The following is a 22,362-nucleotide window of genomic DNA, read 5'->3' as shown; positions in this document are numbered from 1 at the left end:
GAGAGAACTGCAATAGATCTCAAAGTCGTCAACAAAAAGCGACCTCTAGGTACCTGGCAGGAGACAGTCCACTATAGTGTTAACGGATATAGCAAAGAGGACAACAGTCCGCACAGAGCTTTGAGGCACCCGTTCTCTTGGATAAAGGTGTCTGACAAAGCCAAACTCACATATACCTTGGAAACTCTGTCTTTTAAAAATTCCCGAGTAAAATGGGACAGGGGGGCCTTGGAAGCTTCATGTGTATAGAGTACAGAGGATACCAGAACTTCAGCAGGTGTCACAGGCTTTCTCGAAATTGAAAAACGTGGCCACAGTCTGGTATGTCCGCAAAAAACTGTTCGTGACACGGATTGACAAAGTAACTGGACGGTCAACTGCAGTATGGTGCACTCAAATTAGTAGATTGTGCCACCATACCAGCTGGCCATGGATCATATGTTCCATCACCTTGCAAACACAGCTGGTGAGAGAAATGGGATGGTAGCTAGAAGGAAGGTGTTCGTCCTTACTGGACTTACGTACGGGTATGACGTGACTTCACACCAGTGTCTGTCTGCAAGAGAAATGTGTTGTAACATCTTTGAAGAGATCATGATTCTGAGAGGAGAAGGATATGACCTGAGCCTCCTCCACTTGTTTCCAAGGGAGGCAGGATAGCGGGTGGAGCTCAAAATCTCTGCAAAATAGTGGCCCGAGGTCATGGAGATAGCAATAGGTTCCACAATGACATCATCTGCTAAGGCCAGGCCAGAAATCAGGGACTGAACCTCGGTCTGAGAGAGCCAGAAGAGGTTGTACCGCATGATGGAAGGAGGACTGAAACTGATAAAAAAACTACTATGGAAGATCAATCTAGCTCTTTTGCTATCCTGAACAATGCGATGACACTGCACATGCAGCTGCTTATAATGAATACAGTTCACCATGCCTAAAAGTGTGGAGAGCATATCTCCACACGAATCGCATAGCAGCACGCCTCAGTGCACCAGGGGCCTGGTACACAGCTTGGTAAAGAAGTGCGAGGTATGTGAACTCTGCAGTAGTAAGGATAATGTTCGTAAGGTACTTTACCTGGTCATCAGAGCTTGGGAAATGTTCATCAAAGGTTGGCAGAGAGTAGTAAAGCCTCCAGGCAGCCTTACAAAGCTGCCAATTGTGTTTACAAGTATGTGGGGTAGGAGTCAGCAAACAGATAGCACACGGGAAATCGTCACTCGGGTACGTGTCGGAGAGAACGGACCACTTGAGACGACAGGAAAGCTGGCCAGTGCTGTACAGTACAAGAGGTCCAAATGGGAATAAGTGTGCATGTAGACTGAAAGGAACATGGGTGCTCCAGTGTTAAGACAGATGAGGTTGAATTGATTGAGAAGGTCAAAGGGAACCTCTTGGACCAGTTCTCAAACAGCCCCAAAGGGGCTGGTAGGTATCAAAGTCGTCAAGCAGCGAAAAGAGGTGAGGGAGCTGACCAAAAAGCTGGAGTAAGTCTGCCGTTGAGACAGTGAATGACGAAGGGTTGTAGACTTTACCGAGAGAAAAGTTGGAACAACAAAGGAAAAATTGGACTGCAACCACTTGCAGCTAGGTGTTTTTTGGAAATTTGTGGTAAGTTCTTATGGGACCAGACTGATGAGGTCATCAGTCCCTAGGCTTACACACTATTAAATCTAACGTAAACTAACTTACGCTAAGGAAAACACACACACACACACACATTCCCAATGGAGGACTTGAACCTCCGATGGGGGGAACTGCGTGAACTGTGGCAAGGTGCCTCAGACCTGCGCTGCACAGCTAGGTGTTCAATGAGATGGTTTGGCTTTGGATGTCATCACAAATGAGCAGCATGACTCCCCCATGAGATGGAATCCCATCTTTGGGGAAGGGGGTCAAAGTGGACTGGAAGGAAATGCAAGAGGTCAAAGTGGGTGCAAGAGTGCAATTTTGTTTCCTAGAGGCAGAAAACAACCAGATGCTGTGATTCCGAGAGCAGCTGTAATTGCTCCTCACTGTATCTAATGCCACAAACATTCTATTGGGGAAGAGTCATAATGGGGAATAGGGAGAAGGGAACAAACGAAGGGCAGTCACCTAGACAACTGCTGGGTGCCAGCCTTCGAAGACTCGCTGCTACAGGGTGCAGAGGATCCTGCCCCACGAGATCTATGGAGGTATCGACATTCTCCCTGCATTGGCCTGCAGACTCCTGGGCAGAAAAATGGTAGGTGGTGGGGCACCGGCAAAATGGAGGTCGGCCGGGTGAGGGTATCATGTGGCGACACCGTTGAAGAGGATATCTGAATCAGGGAAGGAGAAGACCATTTGTCTTTGTTTGATTTCTCAGGGCGGGCCTTTACAGTTAGCAGATGAAGACTCAGACATTTGTTGGCTTCCCAGCCTGCCAGTTGCGTAGCAGGTGATTTCGCCTCCAGAGCAAAAAGGTGTGGTAACTTGTTGCGCAGCTCTATGGGAAGGATATGGAGATGCTATTGTAATACTGGGTAATTTAACAACTGCAGTACTGAAATGGAGGTCACAAGTCTGCGTGGCCACGTCCTCCGTGGAGCGAGGCGTAACAAGAATGGCACTATAAGTGCCAGCTGCTAAAATGCACGGCTTTCAACTAGCCAACAACCTGCGAGTGACACGGTAGGGTACTTTTTCCTTCACCCGGATCTCCTGGACAGCCTATTTACCAAGATACATGGGACACACACAATCACAGGATGAGGTGGCTTGGTCAGGTGATACATTTCAATTGATGCAGTGGTGAGGAGGAGGCAGGTAATGAGCGTCTCTATCACAAGTAACACATTTGGCCGTGTTTTGACAGGACACGTGAATGTGGTTATAACGTTGACACTGCTATCAGTGCGTCAGATTTGGAGTGTACAGTTGAATCGTGATGATTTCACAGTCCACCTTAATCTTTGAGGGAAGCACTGCTCGATCAAATGTGAGAAAAGGAGTGCGTATTTCATTACCCGATGGACCGCAGTGGTGCCCTGATCGGACAGATAATGCTGGACTTCACCCTCGGTCAGACCATCAAGCAACTGAGTATAAATAACACCGTGTGAAGAATACAGCATATGATGGGATTCGACACAAACAGGATAGCCAAGGAGGAGTGAAGCTGTAAGTAGTAGTTGGGCTTGAAAATCACAATTGGTCTCCAGAAGCAAAGTCTAATTACATTACCAAGAGCGGGATTTCCCAGGGCCTGTAATTGCACCAACACTTTTTTGAATAATAAATGGATTAACTATATCAAAAGACTGACCTCTTCCGGTATGTGACACAACGAGGAACCGAGGTGCAGTTAGGAGAGTCATTGAATCTTTAGCCTCATTTCATTTACATTTAGTAGACATAGCCCGAGATGAAGATAATTGGCTCATTGCAACAATATCCCCCACGATTGCCACTGTCTCCAATGGCACACTCCTTCTGACTGGTGATTGTTCACACCTCAAATCACATCTTCCGAACTCCAGACAGAGGGAACAAATAGCAATTATGAAGGTAACAGCTCATGCAATCACCCCTCCCTGGGCCTGGCCTGTACCAGGGGATATGTGCAAACCCTACCTGTCGACCCGGGGGTGGGAATTACACATTACCCAGTCACCTGTTATGCATCAAACAAATGGGCTGGCCTTCAGGAGCACACAGGGAGGAAGCAGAAACAGAGCCAGACCTCAAACACCAAAGTGGAGAAAGGGGAGGAGATGGGGAATGAAGAGAGGAGGAATAAACAGATGAGGGACTATTCTGATGCAGGGCTACCAAAACTTCAGAATGCATTCCCGAACCCAAGACATGTTCTCCAGAGTGAGAAAAGAATAGGAGGGTGATAGACACACAGCACAAAAACGGAAAACGGTGCTGCAAAGGCTGGGGCCTCATGGTAGGCAAGCATAAGCTCACAAAAGAGTGGTGAGCACCATGGAGGATTTACCTTTTGTAGAAATAGTTGAAGACAAACCTCTTTGGATTCGTTGTTGTTGTGGTCTTCAGTCCTGAGACTGGTTTGATGCAGCTCTCCATGCTACTCTATGCTGTGCAAGCTTTTTCATCTCCCAGTACCTACTGCAACCTACATCCTTCTGAATCTGCTTAGTGTATTCATCTCTTGGTCTCCCTCTACAATTTTTACCCTCCACGCTGTCCTCCAATACTAAATTGGTGATCCCTTGATGCCTCAGAACATGTCCTACCAACCGATCCCTTCTTCTGGTCAAGTTGTGCCACAAACTTCTCTTCTCCCCAATCCTATTCAATACTTCCTCATTAGTTATGTGATCTACCCATCTAATCTTCAGCATTCTTCTGTAGCACCACATTCCGAAAGCTTCTATTCTCTTCTTGTCCAAACTATTTGTCGTCCATGTTTCACTTTCATACATGGCTACACTCCATACAAATACTTTCAGAAATGACTTCCCGACACTTAAATCTATACTTGATGTTAACAAATTTCTCTTCTTCAGAAACGCTTTCCTTGCCATTGCCAGTCTACATTTTATATCCTCTCTACTTCGACCATCATCAGTTATTTTGCTCCCCAAATAGCAAAACTCCTTTACTACTTTAAGTGTCTCATTTCCTAATCTAATTCCCTCAGCATCACCCGACTTAATTAGACTACATTCCATTATCCTTGTTTTGCTTTTGTTGATGTTCATCTTATATCCTCCTTTCAAGACACTGCCCATTCCATTCAACTGCTCTTCCAAGTCCTTTGCTGTCTGACAGAATTACAATGTCATCGGCGAACCTCAAAGTTTTTATTTCTTCTCCATGAATTTTAATACCTACTCTGAATTTTTCTTTTGTTTCCTTTACTGCTTGCTCAATATACAGATTGAACAACATCGGGGAGAGGCTACAACCCTGTCTTACTCCCTTCCCAACCACTGCTTCCCTTTCATGTCCCTCGACTCCTATAACTGCCATCTGGTTTCTGTACAAATTGTAAATAGCCTTTCGCTCCCTGTATTTTACCCCTGCCACCTTTAGAATTTGAAAGAGAGTATTCCAGTCAACATTGTCAAAACTTTCTCTAAGTCTACAAATGCTAGAAACGTAGGTTTGCCTTTCCTTAATCTTTCTTCTAAGATAAGTCGTAAGGTCAGTATTGCCTCACGAGTTCCTACATTTCTACGGAATCCAATCTGATCTTCCCCCGAGGTCGGCTTCTACTAGTTTTTCCATTCGTCTGTAAAGAATTCACGTTAGTATTTTACAGCTGTGACTTATTAAACTGATAGTTCGGTAATTTTCACATCTGTCAACACCTGCTTTCTTTGGGATTGGAATTATTATATTCTTCTTGAAGGCTGAGGGTATTTCGCCTGTTTCATACATCTTGCTCACCACATGGTAGAGTTTTGTCAGGACTGGCTCTCCCAAGGCCGTCAGTAGTTCCAATGGAATGTTGTCTACTCCGGGGGCCTAGTTTCGACTCAGGTCTTTCAGTGCTCTGTCAAACTCTTCACGCAGTATCATATCTCCCATTTCATCTTCATCTACATCCTCTTCCATTTCCATAATATTGTCCTCAAGTACATCGCCCTTGTATAGACCCTCTATATACTCCTTCCACCTTTCTGCTTTCCCTTCTTTGCTTAGAACTGGGTTTCCATCTGAGCTCTTGATATTCATACAAGTCGTTCTCTTATCTCCAAAGGTCTCTTTAATTTTCCTGTAGGCAGTATCTATCTTACCCCTAGTGAAATGAGCCTCTACATCCTTACATTTGTCCTGTAGCCGTCCCTGCTTAGCCATTTTGCACTTCCTGTCGATCTCATTTTTGAGACGTTTGTATTCCTTTTTGCCTGCTTCTTTGGATTCAATCCACCTAAATCAATACTATGACAACTATCTGAGTAAAAGGAAATTTCTCTCTCTTTATCTTATAGTCTCATTTCACATCTTGACAGTGATCTGGTTACGTTTCAGTTTTCTCATAGTTAACATAATGCACAGAAATTAAAGAAGGTATCACACTAAATTTGAAGACTTTGCTGTTAAAAATTCGAGCACTAGGGACTTTGTGCAATGGAAAACTTTATGTCAAACATTGTTGTAGGCAAAATATGGTTAACTTAAGCTCACTGTATGGCTTTTCATACACGAATCACAACCACTAATCCAGCAAATGCACAAATGGACACACAGAAACTGTCTGCCTTAAGGACACCCAGAATCCAGCTGCTGAGCATTCTCTGAAAGGACTCGTGCCTCCTACTGTGATTCCACACAGGACATTTGCTTGCATCCACCCAAACCACATTTTCCAGGGCCCTGTGCATAGTAATTGAATGTAACTTCCATTAATGACCCTCCATTTTTCCCTATGGTGAAATTTAATTATTTTTGTTTATTTTCCAAAGATTAATAACAATTTTAAAGATAACATTAGGCAATGACTATCTGAAACAGGGGAAAATAATACAGCAGAAGACAAAGAGGCAGGTTTGAGTGATTAAATAGTGAAGGTAGCAGAGAATAAAATACATAAAAAGACAAGGTCCAGTTCTTGGATAACACATGAAATATTGAATTTATTGATGAAAGGAAAAGATATAAAAATGGAGCAAATATAACATCCAAAATGAAATGATAATAACTAAAATAACTTAAAGCAATAGGAAATGCAAAATGGCAAACCAGAAACAGCTTGAGATGAAACATAACAATGCGAAAGCTTGCATGCTACAGAAAAGACTGTTGTTGCTTACAAGAAAAAGAGAAGCAACTGTATCATCATCACAAACCAGTTCTGAGGAAAGAGAAGGAGGCTGAGAGGTGGAAGGCATGCATAGAGGGTCTCTATGACAGATAAAAACTTGAAAAAAGTATTGCAGAATGAGAAGGAGAAACAATAAAGATAGGATGTTTTATTATTAATACAGCACAAAGATTATGTTTCTATGGTGTCTTTGTCTTGCGTTAGTGTATAGGTACCTTGACTCATCCTACATTCCTGAAAGTCTCCTTCTTAATGGGATCTATCGAACACAATGGGTGAATGAATGACTAAATTTTGAATGAATGAATCAATGAATTAACTGCTTGACCACTGCCACACAGTGCACCAGCCACCAACACCACCCTCCAACAATTGGCAGTCGCAATATTTGAATATGCCATAGCAAATATTTTAATTCATACATACTATAAGAAATGGATGTATGACTGTACATTTGTTCCATATCTCTATCTAAACCACTGGATTGATTTCAGTTGTATTTGGTAAAAGTATTCCTTACTGTCAGGCAACGTTTGCTGTGAGTATAAGAACCACCTACCGATCATAGCTCAGGAGAGATGATTTTTTTTTTTTTTTTTTTTGTGGTTTTAGGGCGCACAACTTCAATGGTCATTAGCGCCCTGACTACTCTAAGAATGCAACACGAGGCACATGTTGACAACAACAACTAAAAGGGAAAACACGATAAAAGACAGACTGACAGGCATAGGATTAAAAAACAGCATCATCAAATGTCCTTAGCGAGGTTTGTCAAATTGATAAAACAAAGAACACGAGCTGCTGCTCGTGGGTCATCCGCTAAAATGGCATCGAGAGTACTTGGCAGGTTAAGATCTAGACGCAGTGTGCTAAAATCTGGACAGGACATTAAAATGTGTCGAACCGTCAGCAAGTGCCCACATGGGCAGAACGGCGCCGGCGCAGCCGTCAGCAGATGGCGATGGCTGAACCGGCAGTGTCCAATTCTTAACCGGGCCAACACTACCTCCTCCCGCCGAGAAGGGCGTGAGGAGGACGTCCAAGCCACAGGAAGAGGTTTTAAGGCCCGAAGCTTGGTGTCTGTAAGTGCAGCCCAATCGGCATGCCACAGCGATAAAATGCGCCGACAAATGACCCTGCTAAAATCGGACGAAGGGACACAACAAGAAGCTGTCCGAGGCTGGAGGACCGCAGCCTTGGCCGCGGCATCTGCAGCTTCGTTCCCAGGGATACCGACATGGCCAGGAACCCACATAAAGCTAACCGGAGAACCGACGTCCACCAGCTGCTGAAGACCGAACAATGGCCATGGAGCCGGTATTTGAAACTTTGTGCCCCGACAATAAAGGAACACCCGACCCCATCATTGGTCTTAGAGCCATCTGTATAAATTAAAGTCATGTTGATGAACTTCGAACGAAGTTCCAAAAAACGGGAGTGGTAGACCGAACCGGGGGTAACCTCTTTTGGGAGCGAGCTGAGGTCAAGGTGAACGCGGATCTGAGCCTGGAGCCAAGGTGGCGTGTGGCTCTCGCCCACTCGAAAGGTTGCAGGGAGTGAAAAATTAAGGTGTTGAAGGAGGCGACGAAAGCGAACTCCAGGGGGTAGCAGGGCAGAGACATACAACCCGTATTGACGGTCGAGAGAGTCGTCAAAAAAGGAACGATACGACGGATGGTCGGGCATTGACAGTAGCCGACAGGCATACCGACAAAGCAGTATATCGCGCCGGTAGGTGAGTGGCAATTCGCCAGCGTCAGCATGAAGACTCTCTACGGGACTAGTATAAAATACTCCGATCGCAAGTCGTAAACCCCGATGTTGTATGGAGTTGAGGCGGCGTAAGATGGATGGCCGTGCAGAGGAGTAGACGAAGCTCATATAATCCAGCTTGGAGCGGACGATCGACCGATATAGACGAAGTAGGACGGTTCGATCCGCTCCCCACGACATACCACTGAGAACACGGAGGACATTTAAAGAACGGGTACAACGGGTGGCCAAATATGACACATGTGGAGACCAGCTAAGTTTCCTGTCAAATGTAAGGCCTAAAAATTTGGTTGTCTCCACGATTGGGAGAGCAACGGGACCGAGTCGTAAGGACGGTGGGAGAAACTCTTTGTAGCGCCAGAAGTTAATACAGACCGTCTTCTCGGCAGAAAAACGGAAGCCATTGGCGACACTCCAGGAGTAAAGACGGTCAAGAGAACGCTGAAGACAGCGCTCCAGGACACGTGTACACTGCGCGCTGCAATAGATGGTAAAATCGTCCACGAAAAGGGAGCCTGATACATCAGCTGGGAGGCAATCCATTATTGGATTGATCGCGATGGCGAAGAGAGCGACGCTCAAAACTGAGCCCTGTGGCACCCCATTCTCCTGGCGACAGGTGTCGGACAGGACAGAACCCACACGTACCCTGAACTGTCGATCCATTAAAAAGGAACGAATAAAAAGAGGGAGGCGACCGCGAAAGCCCCATGTATGCATGGTGCGGAGAATGCCCGCCCTCCAACAGGTGTCGTAAGCCTTCTCCAAATCAAAGAACACAGCCGTGGTCGGGCGCTTCCGCAAGAAGTTATTCATAATGAAGGTCGACAAGGTAACCAGATGGTCAACAGCAGAGCGGCACCTACGAAATCCACATTGTACATTGGTAAGTAGGCGTCGAGACTCTAGCAGCCAAACCAATCGAGAATTAACCATTCGCTCCATCACTTTACAGACACAGCTGGTAAGCGAGATAGGTCGATAACTGGAAGGCAAGTGCTTGTCCTTCCCCGGCTTAGGAATCGGGACAACAATAGACTCGCGCCAGCATGCGGGAACATGTCCCTCAATCCAGATGCGATTATAAGTACGAAGAAGAAAACCTTTACCCGCAGGAGAAAGGTTCTTCAGCATCTGAATATGAATAGAATCAGGCCCTGGAGCGGAGGACCGTGATCGGCCAAGTGCGTTTTCGAGTTCCCGCATGGTGAATGGGGCATTATAACTTTCACAATTCGAGGAGCGGAAGTTATGTGGCCTAGCCTTCTCTGCCTGTTTTCGGGGGAGGAAGGCAGGGTGGTAATGAGCGGAGCTCGAAACCTCTGCGAAAAAGCGGCCGAAGGCATTGGAGACAGCCTCAGGGGCCACAAGGACGTCATTCGCGACCTTCAAGCCAGAAACTGGTGAGTGGACCTTAGTGCCAGATAGCCGGCGCAGGCTACCCCAGACAACAGAAGAAGGAGTAAAACTGTTGAAGGTGCTTGTGAAAGCAGCCCAGCTGGCTTTCTTGCTTTCTTTGATAAGACGACGACACTGAGCAGGTAATCGTTTATAATTGATACAATTCGCCACTGTAGGGTGGCGTTTAAATGTGTGTAAAGCACGTTGACGAGCACGTAAAGCGTCTCTACATGCTGCGGTCCACCAGGGGACCGGTACGCGACGTGGAGAAGAAGTAGGGTGAGGGATGGAATATTCAGCAGCAGCGAGAATGACTTCCGTGAGGTGTGCGACCTGACGATCGCAGCTTGGGAAGGTTTGATCCTGAAAGGTCGCCCTGGAAGAGAAGAGCCCCCAGTCTGCCTTGGAGATGGTCCAACTAGAGGAGCACGGAGAGGGGGTATGCTGCAGGAGATGGATTACACACGGAAAGTGGTCGCTCGAATATGTATCAGAAAGGGCATACCATTCAAACCGGCGTGCAAGTTGGGGAGTACATATAGAGAGGTCTAAATGGGAATAGGTGTGAGATGTGTCCGAAAGAAAAGTAGGGGCGCCAGTATTGAGGCAGACAAGATTGAGCTGGTTGAAAAGGTCTGCTAACAAGGAGCCCCTCAGGCAGGATGCTGGAGAGCCCCAAAGGGGATGGTGGGCATTGAAGTCTCCAGTTAACAAAAATGGTGCAGGTAGCTGAGCAATAAGTTGCATCATGTCTGCCCTGGTAACGGCAGATGACGATGGAGTGAGGAGAGATGATGTCATAAACAATGACATGCATGAAAAACTGTCTCAATGTACTTGATATTTAAATTTATTACCTCTTTGCTGCTAACTCTATCTGCAACATATTTCACATAAAGTTTCCACATAGCCACCTATTATACAAATATATCATCTTGCAGCACACAGTTCAAGAGATATGACGTCGTAAACACTGAGATGTGTGGAAAAATGCACCATCATGCATGACATTTTAATGTATTGCATCTTTATTACCAACACTATTCGCAATAAATTTTTCAGAATACGTCTAAATATATCACCCAATTTACCTGCAAAATTATATTTTGTACACAACATTGTTCAGTAGCTAGACAGCATGAAGCAATTATTTATTTATTTATTTTTCCCCAGGCGACTGTCAACAGCATCAATATACTTGGAGAAATGCATGGTAAACACTGTACTGTCTTACAATATATTTATTCTCAACTAGTTTCGATCACTGATCACATTCACAGTGGAAAAATATTGTGACAACTTCACACAGCATGTATGACATGTGAAACTGTCACAATATTTTTTCATTGTGAGGATGATAAATGATTGAAACTAGTTGAGAATAAATACATTGTAAGACCGAATAGCGTTTACCGTGCATTTTTCCAAGGACATCATAAAGACTAAGCCGAGTCAAAACGAAACTGCAGGGCAAAATTCACTACAGATACAGATAGAACGTGAGTGAAATATGTTCTATCAGCCTGTCTTTTTCAAAGAGCTGAAGAGCAACTGGAAAACAAAACTAGTGAACACCAAGGTGGCCGCAATAGATTCTGTACAGAACAAATTTTCATTCTAAAGACTATGCTAAAATACAAAGCAGTCAGGAACAGCCCAATAATTTGCATGTTCGTTGACTTTAAAAAGGCATACAACTCAGTTCACCAACACGCACTTCTTCATATCCTTGGAAGAACAAGGGTTACATTAAAAAACCCTTAACCTCATCAAAGAAACATTGAACGATACTGCATCCAAGGTGAAATTCATGGGTGACATATCCGAGCCCTTCCTCATCAAAACTGGTGTCCGACAAGGTGATGGTCTGTCTCCTCTCCTATTCAACCTCGTGCTGGACAAGGTCATCCATGAATGGGAAAAGGAATTGAAGAATAAAGTGGTGGTGGTAGCAAAGGTATCAAGGTGCAGATGGTCATCAGCTGGTTCTTGCTGGATATGGCAACGTACATTTAGTGAAGCAAAAACAAAGAAGAGTTAATAATTAGACTACATATCACAGACATTTATTGGCAGCCTAGGCACAGAGAGGCCAGCACACCACAAAACGGCAGGGAGAGCCCAGTTTAACGCTATTTGTGCTCCTTGTTGTTCACGTTGCTGTTCAGTCTGAAGACTAGTTTGATGCAGCTCTCTACAGCAGCCTATCATGTGCAAGCCTCTTTTCACTGAATAACTACTGCTGCCTAAATGCAGTTAAACCTGCACACTCATAGTCAAACCATGATCTCCTTCTAATGTTTTTACCACCACACGTCTTTCTAATATCAAACTAGCAACTCCCAGTGCTGCAGGCTATGTCCTATCAATTGATTACTTCTTTTAATCAAGCTCTGCCATAACTGTTTCCTTTCCAATTCAATTCAAAAACTTTTCATTAGGTATTTGACCTACTCATCTAATCTTCAGAATTCTCTTGTGGCACCGCATTTCAAAAGTTTCTATTCTCTTCTTGTCCAAACTTTCATTCCACATTTCATTTCATTTCCTTATGAAGCTGAATTCAAAACAAATCGATATTACTAAAACACTATTCTGGAACACGATACCAGCTGTGACGAAAAGCAAAAAAAATTCAATTTTCAATATTTCACGTAGTTAGGTTGACCAAATTTAAAAATTCAATCTGCTGTCCTAACGTAATCATTCAGAGGTGTAATCTAATGTTAAAAGTTTAACACAATGAGGCAATTATTACAGTTAGAAACTGTGTGTTTGTCTCAAGGCAGAATAACTGGTGGTGCACAAATACACGGACTTCATTCGCCCACTATTTGACAATGAGGGCACTTACCAACTTCCAACAAAGATTACATGTAATTTCAAACCTTTACAAAACATTTTCTCGCTGACACCTCCCACCTTACAAAATGATGAAAGGAAAAGAGTTTATCACTTACTATATTTTCACTGTTCACACAGTCAAACTTCAGAATTGTTTTAAGTTATTACTTCTTTACTACAAACTCCATTCACAACACCGTTTGTACACTGTGTCTACTGAATGTACCTGCAAAATCATATAACTGTACAACACATAGTTCAGGAGATACAACAACATAAACATTGAGATCAATGAAAAACTAGCTTTAGCTTAAAATGAAGTGGAAATTACCTAGTTTATAATTGTCCAGTATTTAGTAATGAGAGCACTTAGTGACTTCCAACAATCTTTAAATTTAATTTCAAGCCTTTACTAAATGCTTTCTAGATTGCATGCTTAGAGACATATATTTAACACATTAGCTCAGTTGTAAATTAATCAGATGTTTGAATCTGTTCTATGTATGGGAGTTTCATTCTTTAAGGAACTGAAATTTACTGGTACCTTCAGAAAAGACTATCTAGCAAATTTCTCTTTCTCTGAAATACTTCTCTTGGTACTGCCAGATCAGATTTTATTCATTCAGGAACTGGCTGTTGTGTTATTCTCATCACCATTTCATCACCATTGATGCGGTAGTTGCCGAACTGGCATCAAATAAAAAGACTGGCCACTAGACAGGCGAACTATCCCAGATGGGTTCTCCTGGCCAATAAGGCCATATGATCACTTCATTTCAACTGAACTCTGGCAACAGAGTCACTTTGGCCCATTACCTGAACACCTTGTTTACGATACAGGGAGGGCTGCCCCACCGCTACTCTACACAAAGGTCAAGGGTTGTTCAAAAAATAAAGAATATGAGAATACGACGAGCCTTACAAATCTACCTCATCCCTGCAGTCGTGTCATAGCCCTCCCAAATTGTCGGTTCCAGTATAGTGCATACCCACAAAGGGACACCATAAAAGTAGGTGGTGGTGTTTGTGCAAGGCATTACAGTAACAGTCTCAGGCTAGAAACTTTTTGACCGGCCCTCGTACATCGTGAAGTAATAAAATTTTATGTATAAGAAATTATATATGTGTTGACTCCATCAATAATTGAGTGTGGCAAGGTCTCATGTGCATGTAATAGTATCATTACTTAACTGTATATGTTATTTAGTAAGTGTATTGGTACTTGTTTTCTGTTAATTTTATTTCAGAAACTACCTGACTGCAGAGGGCAGTGATGTGTACATAGGAGCAGATGCCAGTCTCATCACAGCTTAATGTTTTGGCTCATCTGTACAGGACAGAGTATTTAAATGAGACATCAAAACCACAGCCCAAAATGTAAGGGAGTCCTGTTACCACAAGGAGCTCATGTAACCATTCAGGAATTATTCACATTGTTCCCATGAGGTCTAATGGTACCATGACTGGTCCAATATTACATTAGGTGGGGTGTAATGTTATTATTTAATGCAACTTCCTTGTGGGCCATCTGTAAGTTGTGGGTGCAAACACTATGGTTGTTTGCTGCAGCCAAACGAGAAAAGTCTTGCAACCACTGAAATCTTAGAGCTTATATTCTCTCTGCTTTTTAATCATCCTCGTATATTTATAATCCATTAATGTGTTTTCTCTCTTTTTGCACTGACACAAAGTAAAACCAAAATTCTTTTAACATATATTATTTAATTAAAAATTCCAGACAAAATACAGGTACAAATAGCCTGTAATACTTTCAACATTCTCTTTTTTAATGAAAATCTTCTCTGTTTCTTCAGATGGTTGATGGTGGTGATCAGTTAATATGTGCAGGTAAAAAAAAAACACGACTCCATACAGATACACTATGGAGGAAAAACTGAAATTTGTCTATTATATATTTCTGTACACAATATTATCTTGTTTAACAAGTTAAGATTTTGCCTACAACATCGGTTAATCTCTTAAAAAGCGCGCATATACTGCCAATAGGCTGATAAACACAAAGAAAAATCAATATTTTGTATTTGTTAACATCTGTTATCTCAATGCCTCACACTTCAAACTATTCATCAGAACTAACTATGGTAAGTTTAATTTAGATCCATTTTTTGACACAAGTGCATGGCCCTTCACCTTTTGCAGAAGTCCTACAATAACAGCTAACTTTCCAATATGAGATATATATTATCTGTTGATATCTGATATATATTATCTGTTGGACTCCTGTCTCTCTACACCAACGTCCTGTGATACAAACTACTGTGCTTATAATAGACTGCAGTATGAACTGAAATTGTTGTATTTCATTTTTTATTCAGTGGACAGTATGATGATAAATTGCTCCATCTGTGTGCATTCCAATTTTACAAACAATTGTAAGCATGCTTTTCGGAGTATTTGTTTATTTATTTATTTAACTGGCTACCAGTCTTTAACTAGAAATTTGTCAGTGGTATAGAAGGAGTTGTCCAGGAGGAATGACTTTAAATTAGATATAAAACTTGCTTCACTAGATGTCAGACATTTTATATTGTTGGGGAAATGATCAAAAATTTTTGTTGCCGCATACTGAACTGCTTTCTGAGCCACTGACAGCTGTAACAATGGGTAATAAAGGTCAAGTTTCCCTCCAGTGTTGTAGGTATGGGCATCACTGTTCTTCTCAAATTTTGATAGATTATTTATGACGAGTTTCATTAGTGAATAATGGCTAGTTAAAATGCCTAGCTCCTCGAAGAGGTACCTACATGACGTCCAGGGGTGAGCGCCGCATATTATTATTACTGCTTGCTTTTGTGCAATCAATACTCCCTAAGTGATGAATTACCCCAGAAAATTATTCCGTAAGAGCGGAAATGTGCAAAATATGTCAGCGAGGTTGATATGTTTGTTTCCGTTGTTAGAAATTGTACAAAGAGCAAAATCAGCTGAACTTACATGTTCAAGAAGCTCAGTAATATTCTTCTTCCTGTTCAGGTTTTCATCAATACGTACAGCCACAAATTTGGATCATTCTGCCTTATTTACTGACTCCTGCTCATGTGCTACATCAACTGTTGGTACGACTATTTGTTGTACAGAATTGACTGTAGTGTGATGGTCTGGATACCGTATTTACTCGAATCTAAGCCGCATTTTTTTTCCGGTTTTCGTAATCCAAAAAACCGCCTGCGGCTTAGAATCGAGTGCAAGGCAAGCGGAAGTTATGAAAAATGGTACGTGCCGCCACAACTAACTTCTGCCGTCGAATATATGTAGCGCTACGCGGGCATGCTTTGTAGGCACAAAGATAAATACTGGCGCCAAAACCTCTGCGTCAGTAAATAAATTAAATAAAAAAGTGGAAGACGAGCTTTTTTTCTCCGCCGCGAGTTTCGACCACTGCATTTTCATACATTATCCAACGAAGTAAATACAAATTCCGTATTGTTCATCTTCGAATGTAGCATAATTTCAGTGTACTACAAAAATCTGACTGGCAAGACTGTTTGGGATGTTTGTCAATATGGCCAACTCTACGTTCTGAATTTTTTCCTCTGTGAGAAGAGATGGTTGCTAATAGGAACCTGATGAAATTTGAATTACATACAGTATTCTCTTCACCATAAGAATAATACGAATATAAACATTTTGCCATGTATTCTTTCGTGTTTGCTGCTATCTCATTTAAATCCTGTCTGCCTAATAGACTACGAAACTAGAGTGAGACAACAGCAAACGCGGAAGAATATACGTATCGTGTCATGTTTATATTCGTATTAGTCTTATGCCTAATAGTGATACAGTCAGAAATGAAGCACGGCAAGTGACTAGAATTTTAAATCTAAGGTGACTCAAATTTCTGTGCAGAATTTGATGTAATAAAGAAGCGGCTGCAAAGATTTTCAAACGGAGAAAAATTTTCGCCTAACTCTCGTTCAGAACATGTTCTATCATACGCAGTCTATTATTTGATTCTTGTTGATCATTATCAAAGAAAGCAGCAGTGTAAGTAACAACAAATAGCAGTCTCTTGCCATTGTTTCGCTAATGAGACGATTCCTCTCTCTTTTTTTTTTAATTGTACGCGGCGGCAGCACGCACAAAAGCAAGTCATGCCGCGATCCGCGACAGGCCGTAAACACGCACTATCAGAATGCGACAAACAATGCATGACACAGTGCAGTAATGCATTTTCAGCTTAAGAGTGACGCAAACACCTATAACAAAGAAAACGGCACTTATCAGATCAAAGCAAAATAAGCAATCGATTCAAACCAGACGAAGCACGTGAAACAGGAAGGGCACCCGTATAAATACGGACGGAGCGCCTGACGCATAGCAATGGCTACGTGGTAAAGCTTAACTACTAAGCTTACGACTCGAACCAAACTACTGTAGCTGTATCGTCATTCATTCGACCTAAATTGTGTCTCATATTACAATGGACCAACTTTGTTTCGATTTGGAGGTGCGGCCTAAAACTTTTCTCTCCCCTTGAATTTCGAGTCTCAAATTTCAGGTGCGGCTTAGATTCGGGAATTTTTTTTTCCTTTATTTCGAGTCTCATTTTTCAGGTGCGGCTTAGAATCGAGTGCGGCTTAGATTCGAGTAAATACGGTAGACGTCTGCCTATTACACATTGCGACCCTCTTCAACTGGTGGCAGTCTCTGTCAGTCAACAGACAAGGTTGGCCTGTATGCTTTTGTGCTGTTTGTGTCCCTTTACATTTCCACTGCACTATCACATTGGGAACAGTGTTCCCAGGGATGTTTAGGAGTGTGGAAATCTCGCATATAGATGTATGACACAAGTGACACCCAATCACCTGACCACATTCGAAGTCCCTGAGTTCTGCAGAATGCTCCATTCTGCTCTCTCACAATGTCAATGACTACTGAGGTCACTGATATGGAGTACCTGGCAGTAGGTGGCAGCACAATGCACCTAATATGAAAAACGTATGTTTTTGGCGGTGTCTGGATACTTTTGATCACATAGTGTACTTACATTCCATTAAAGTGTTTTCTCTCTTTTAGCACTGACACAAAGTAAAACCAAAACATCCATGTAAAACATTCTATTTCAGTAAAAACTCCAGATACAATACAGGAATAAATAGCCCGTAATACTTACATTCTCCTCTTTAATGAAAATCTGTTCTATTTCTTCAGGTGGTTGATGGTGGAGATAAGTTAATATCTGCAAGTAAAAATAAGAGAATGAGTCCACACAGTTACACAATGGAGGGAAAATTTAAATTTGACAATTATACATTTCTGTGCATAACATTATCTTATTTAAAAGGTTAAAATTTTGTCTAGAAATTTGGTTTATGTCTTTAAAACTGTGCATATACTGTCACTAGGAATGAGAAAGAACAATTAATATTTTGTAAATTTTTATATCTGTTAGCTAAATGTTTCACACTTCAAACTATTCATCAGAACTGACTATGGTAAGTTTATCTCTTGCTTCAAACTAGGTCCATTTTCTAACATAAATATATTTATCCTGTACCTTTTGCAGAAGTCCTACAATAACAGCCAACTTTCCAATGTGAAGGTTATACTATCTGTTAATTGCAATCTCCCTACACCAGTGTCCTAAACTAATTCATATAGCATACATCTAAGAGGCATAATATAATAATGTGAAACTTTCATTCTATGGTGGTATAGGTATTGCAATGAACCTTACCCACTGATTATAGCTGTGCAATGACTCAAACCTGGACCTATGTTTTGTACGTGCAATTCTTTCAATCACTGAGCCATCGAATCACAGAAGAATGAAGTTCAGAAATAGCAAACTTCCTTGTGACTGTCTATTGAGCTGTGATTTCTCTCATTATGTGCACTACGCAAACATCTTACTGGGGTAATATATAAGATGAACTCCAATTTCACTGAGAAAATTTTGGAGGTTATTCAGTGACTTTAGAGTATTTTGGTACGCATCGATCCATGGTCTCCGGCGGCTCGTTACAGAGTTGTCAAATTTTATTTGGTTTCTTTCTCCCATTTATTTCGTATCTATACTCATCTTCATAAATTAAGGATAACTGTAGAATGTGGTGCCACACAACATGGCACTACACAAAACTGGCACTAATAGGATAGGCACATAGGGAACACACACGACACAGATCTGCAATCCACAGTATTGGTAGTAAGTTGAGAAAACCGTCCCGAAACACATGTGCTACAAAACGCCACCATTTCCTGTGAATGTACCTTGACATCAATACGGAATATGATTGCCATGCACACGTACACAGGCCACACAATGGGTTCGCATATTGTGGATCAGCTGCTAGGGTATAGCCCCCCACTCTTGCACCAGTGCCTGTCAGAGCACCTGAAGTATCATAGGGGTTTGAAGACATGCAGCGATACGTCGACCAAGAGCATCCCAGACGTGCTCGATGGGGTTTAGGTCTGAAGAAAAGGCAGGCCACTCCATTTGCCTGATATATTCTGTTTCAAGGTACTCTTCCACGAGGGCAGCTCGATTGGGCCGTGCATTATCATCCATCAGGAGGAATGTGGGACCCACTGCACCCATAAAAAGGTGGACATACTGGTGCAAAATGATGTCCCGATATACCTGACCTGTTACAGTTCCTCTGTCAAAGACATGCAGGGGTGTACGTGCACCAATCATAATCCCACCCCACACCATCAAACCATGACCTCCATACAGATCCCTTTCAAGGACATTAAGGGTTTGATTTCTGGTTCCTGGTTCACGCCAGCTGAAAACCCAACGAGAATCACTGTTCAGACTATACCTGGACTCGTCCCTGAACATAACCTGGGACCACTGTTCCAATGACTATGTACCGTGTTCTTGACACCAGGCTTTACGGGCTCTCCTGTAACCAGGGGTCAGTGGAATGCACCTTACAGGTCTCCGGGCGAATAAGCAATGTTTGTTCAGTCATCTGTAGACTGTGTGTCTGGAGACAACTGTTCCAGTAGGTGCGGTAAGGTCCCGAGCAAGGCTACCTGCAGTACTCCGTGGCCATCTGTGGGCACTGATGGTGAGATATCAGTCTCCTTGTGGTGTTGTACGCCGTGGACGTCCCGTACTGTAGCGCCTGGACATATTTCCTGTCTGCTGGAATCGTTGCCGTAATCTTGAGATCACACTTTGTGGCACACGGAGGGCCCGTGCTACAACCTGTTGTGTTTAACCAGCTTCCAGTCGCCCTAGTATTCTACCCCTAATAACGTCACCAATTTGAGCCATTTTCAACACACAGTCACCATCAGCACATCTGCACACTTACTCGCTGCACTGTAATATGACATGAACCAACACCCTTCTGCATATGTGGACTGCTGCCAGTGCCTCTGTGCGACGACCGCAGGTCAAATGCATCGCATGATCTTACCCCGAGATGATTTAAAGCCACAAACCGCCCGTCAGAGTGTTGTTTCACCATGTATCAGCATTATCCTTAATTGATGAGCATGAGTTTATATTGCAATGAAAGAAAATATCTGCAAATGTCTTTAGTATGCACTGTGTGTCATGTTGGCAAACAAAATTGTTCCACTCATTCATGGTATTTGCTGTTGACAACAGTAATGTACCTTTTACTCTTTGCCCTCAAATCTGCATTTAACTCTACTCTGTACTGTCTCACATTTGTTTCTCTGGCAATGTCATTTGTGTGTTAACAGTGAAGTTATGTTTACTAACAAATCGTTGGGCAATATGTAATAATGTGTTTACAGGTTCACTGAATGCAATGGAAGAGCGCCACAATGACCCCATGTGGAGCTGTTCCTACAGTGATGGCAACCAAGTCACAGAACTCAGAACTTTGGCACCTGTCCAAAGCAATTCAATAGATCTGTTACCAGTAATTTTGAGCAACACGTAAGTGTTAAGGAAACACTTCATAAATATAAATGAGAAGCCCTGGAGAGATGGCAACATCCTTTTCGAGGAACAATATTGGTGAAAATTTAGAGAACTGGCATTTTAAGTTGATTACCAAATGATTCTACTGCTACTAACATACATTTGTGTAAGGACAATAAAGATAACATACGAGAAATTAGGGCTCATACAGAGGCATATAGACAGTCATTTCTCCCTCGCTCTATCAGCAAGTGGAACAGGAAGGGAAATGACTAAAAGTGGTACAGGGCACTGTGTAATGGCTTGATATGTAGATGTAGACGGGTGTTGCATTATCCTCCATTTCATGTTGCATGTTTTGACGATTGCATATTACGCAAGTTTTCACTGTTTTCAAGGTATTTTCACAGAAACAAAAGTAGCTAGGGTAACAAAGTGAAAAAAAACATAATTACATTACTACCTTGTAATAAGCCATTGGAGACCATGGGTCTCTTGTACCAAAATGCTCAGAAAATATCCATGAACGATCTCTGAAGGTTTATCAGTGGAGTCCGCCCTCCCCCCCTCCCCAGTATAATTTCACTGATATAATACATTATATGTGAGAGAGAGCTGTATTTAATATGAAAACGACTTTTCCTATAAATAACAGCTATACTTGATACCAGGTGAGACATTAAATCTTACTCTAATCATTAGTTCATCCTTCATGAAATCCGAATAGTAATAATGATGTACGCATCAGTTATTTTGCCCGTTGGTAAATGAATCTTTCAGTCTGCAGAAAAGTGAGAGATGTCTCGAAACTTCCCAGCGGATTTAAAATTGCTTGTGAGACCTACAGAGCTACCCAAACACAGCTAATTACCTTCCCTCACAGCTCAACTCTTCCCAGAAGTGCTAGTGTAGCAGTATGTGCAGAAGAGCTTTTGTGACGTCTGATGGCTCCAGATTCGAGTCCCAGTCCAGCATTCCTGTCAATATTTATTGTTTTACCTTAGTTACGGCTGATTAGGCAATTATCAGCGAACATATCCCTAAAAGTTGTGAAACTAAACTGCTTATGTGCAAACAATCTTTCTCCACAAACTGAATATTCAAAAATTTCTTAAGGGCTATGACTATTTTTTATTTAATTTATTGATACATTTATCTCACCTGGAAAGGTTAGGACATTCAGGCCCTCTCTTACATGTAACCAGACATCCTTAGTAAATCAACATTAAAAATTGTACAGTACAAACTGTTCAAATGTGTGCGAAATCTTATGGGACTTAATTTCTAAGGTCATCAGTCCCTAAGCTTACACACTATTTAACCTAAATTATCCTAAGGACAAACACACACACCCATTCCCAAGGGAGGACTCGAACCTCTGCCGGGACCAGCCCCACAGTCCAGTACTGCAGCGCCTTAGACCGCTCGGCTAATCCCACGCGTAATGAAACATGAGGTGACAACCTCTTCGCAGTCTTCTTGAACAGTGTTTTGGAAAAAGTAATAAGGGGGTGGGGGGGGGGGGGGATATTAGACTTCAAGAAAAAGGAAGGTTGGTACATTAAAAACCCCAAAGTCAAACTCAACTGTCTAGCCTTTGCAAATGACTTAGTGATTTTTTCTAAAGTATTGTCACAGCAAGTGAGCAAATTGAGCTTTTGAAAGAGATTATGGAAAAAGGCTGGATTATAAATTTCTTTTGAGAAGACAG

General features: G+C 42.3%; 1 protein-coding gene across 16 annotated transcripts in view; it reads right to left on the bottom strand.

The window, feature by feature from the left end:
* Positions 1 to 22,362, bottom strand: part of LOC126106362 (zinc finger protein 501-like) — a 246,656-nt gene that overhangs the window by 167,167 nt on the left and 57,127 nt on the right. For all 16 annotated transcript variants that reach the window (XR_007523338.1, XR_007523337.1, XM_049912623.1 and 13 more), the window contains exon 3: positions 17,913 to 17,978. Coding sequence is in view for 14 of the 16 variants with exons in the window: in XM_049912623.1 (XP_049768580.1) it covers positions 17,913 to 17,978 (66 nt within the window). In the remaining 2 variants the exon portion in view is untranslated. The remainder of the gene's footprint in view (positions 1 to 17,912; positions 17,979 to 22,362) is intronic.

The sequence above is a fragment of the Schistocerca cancellata genome, chromosome 10 (genome assembly GCF_023864275.1).
Source record: "Schistocerca cancellata isolate TAMUIC-IGC-003103 chromosome 10, iqSchCanc2.1, whole genome shotgun sequence".
In the NCBI taxonomy this organism is placed as follows: Eukaryota; Metazoa; Arthropoda; class Insecta; order Orthoptera; family Acrididae; genus Schistocerca; species Schistocerca cancellata.
This window is presented reverse-complemented; position numbering and strand designations above follow the sequence as displayed.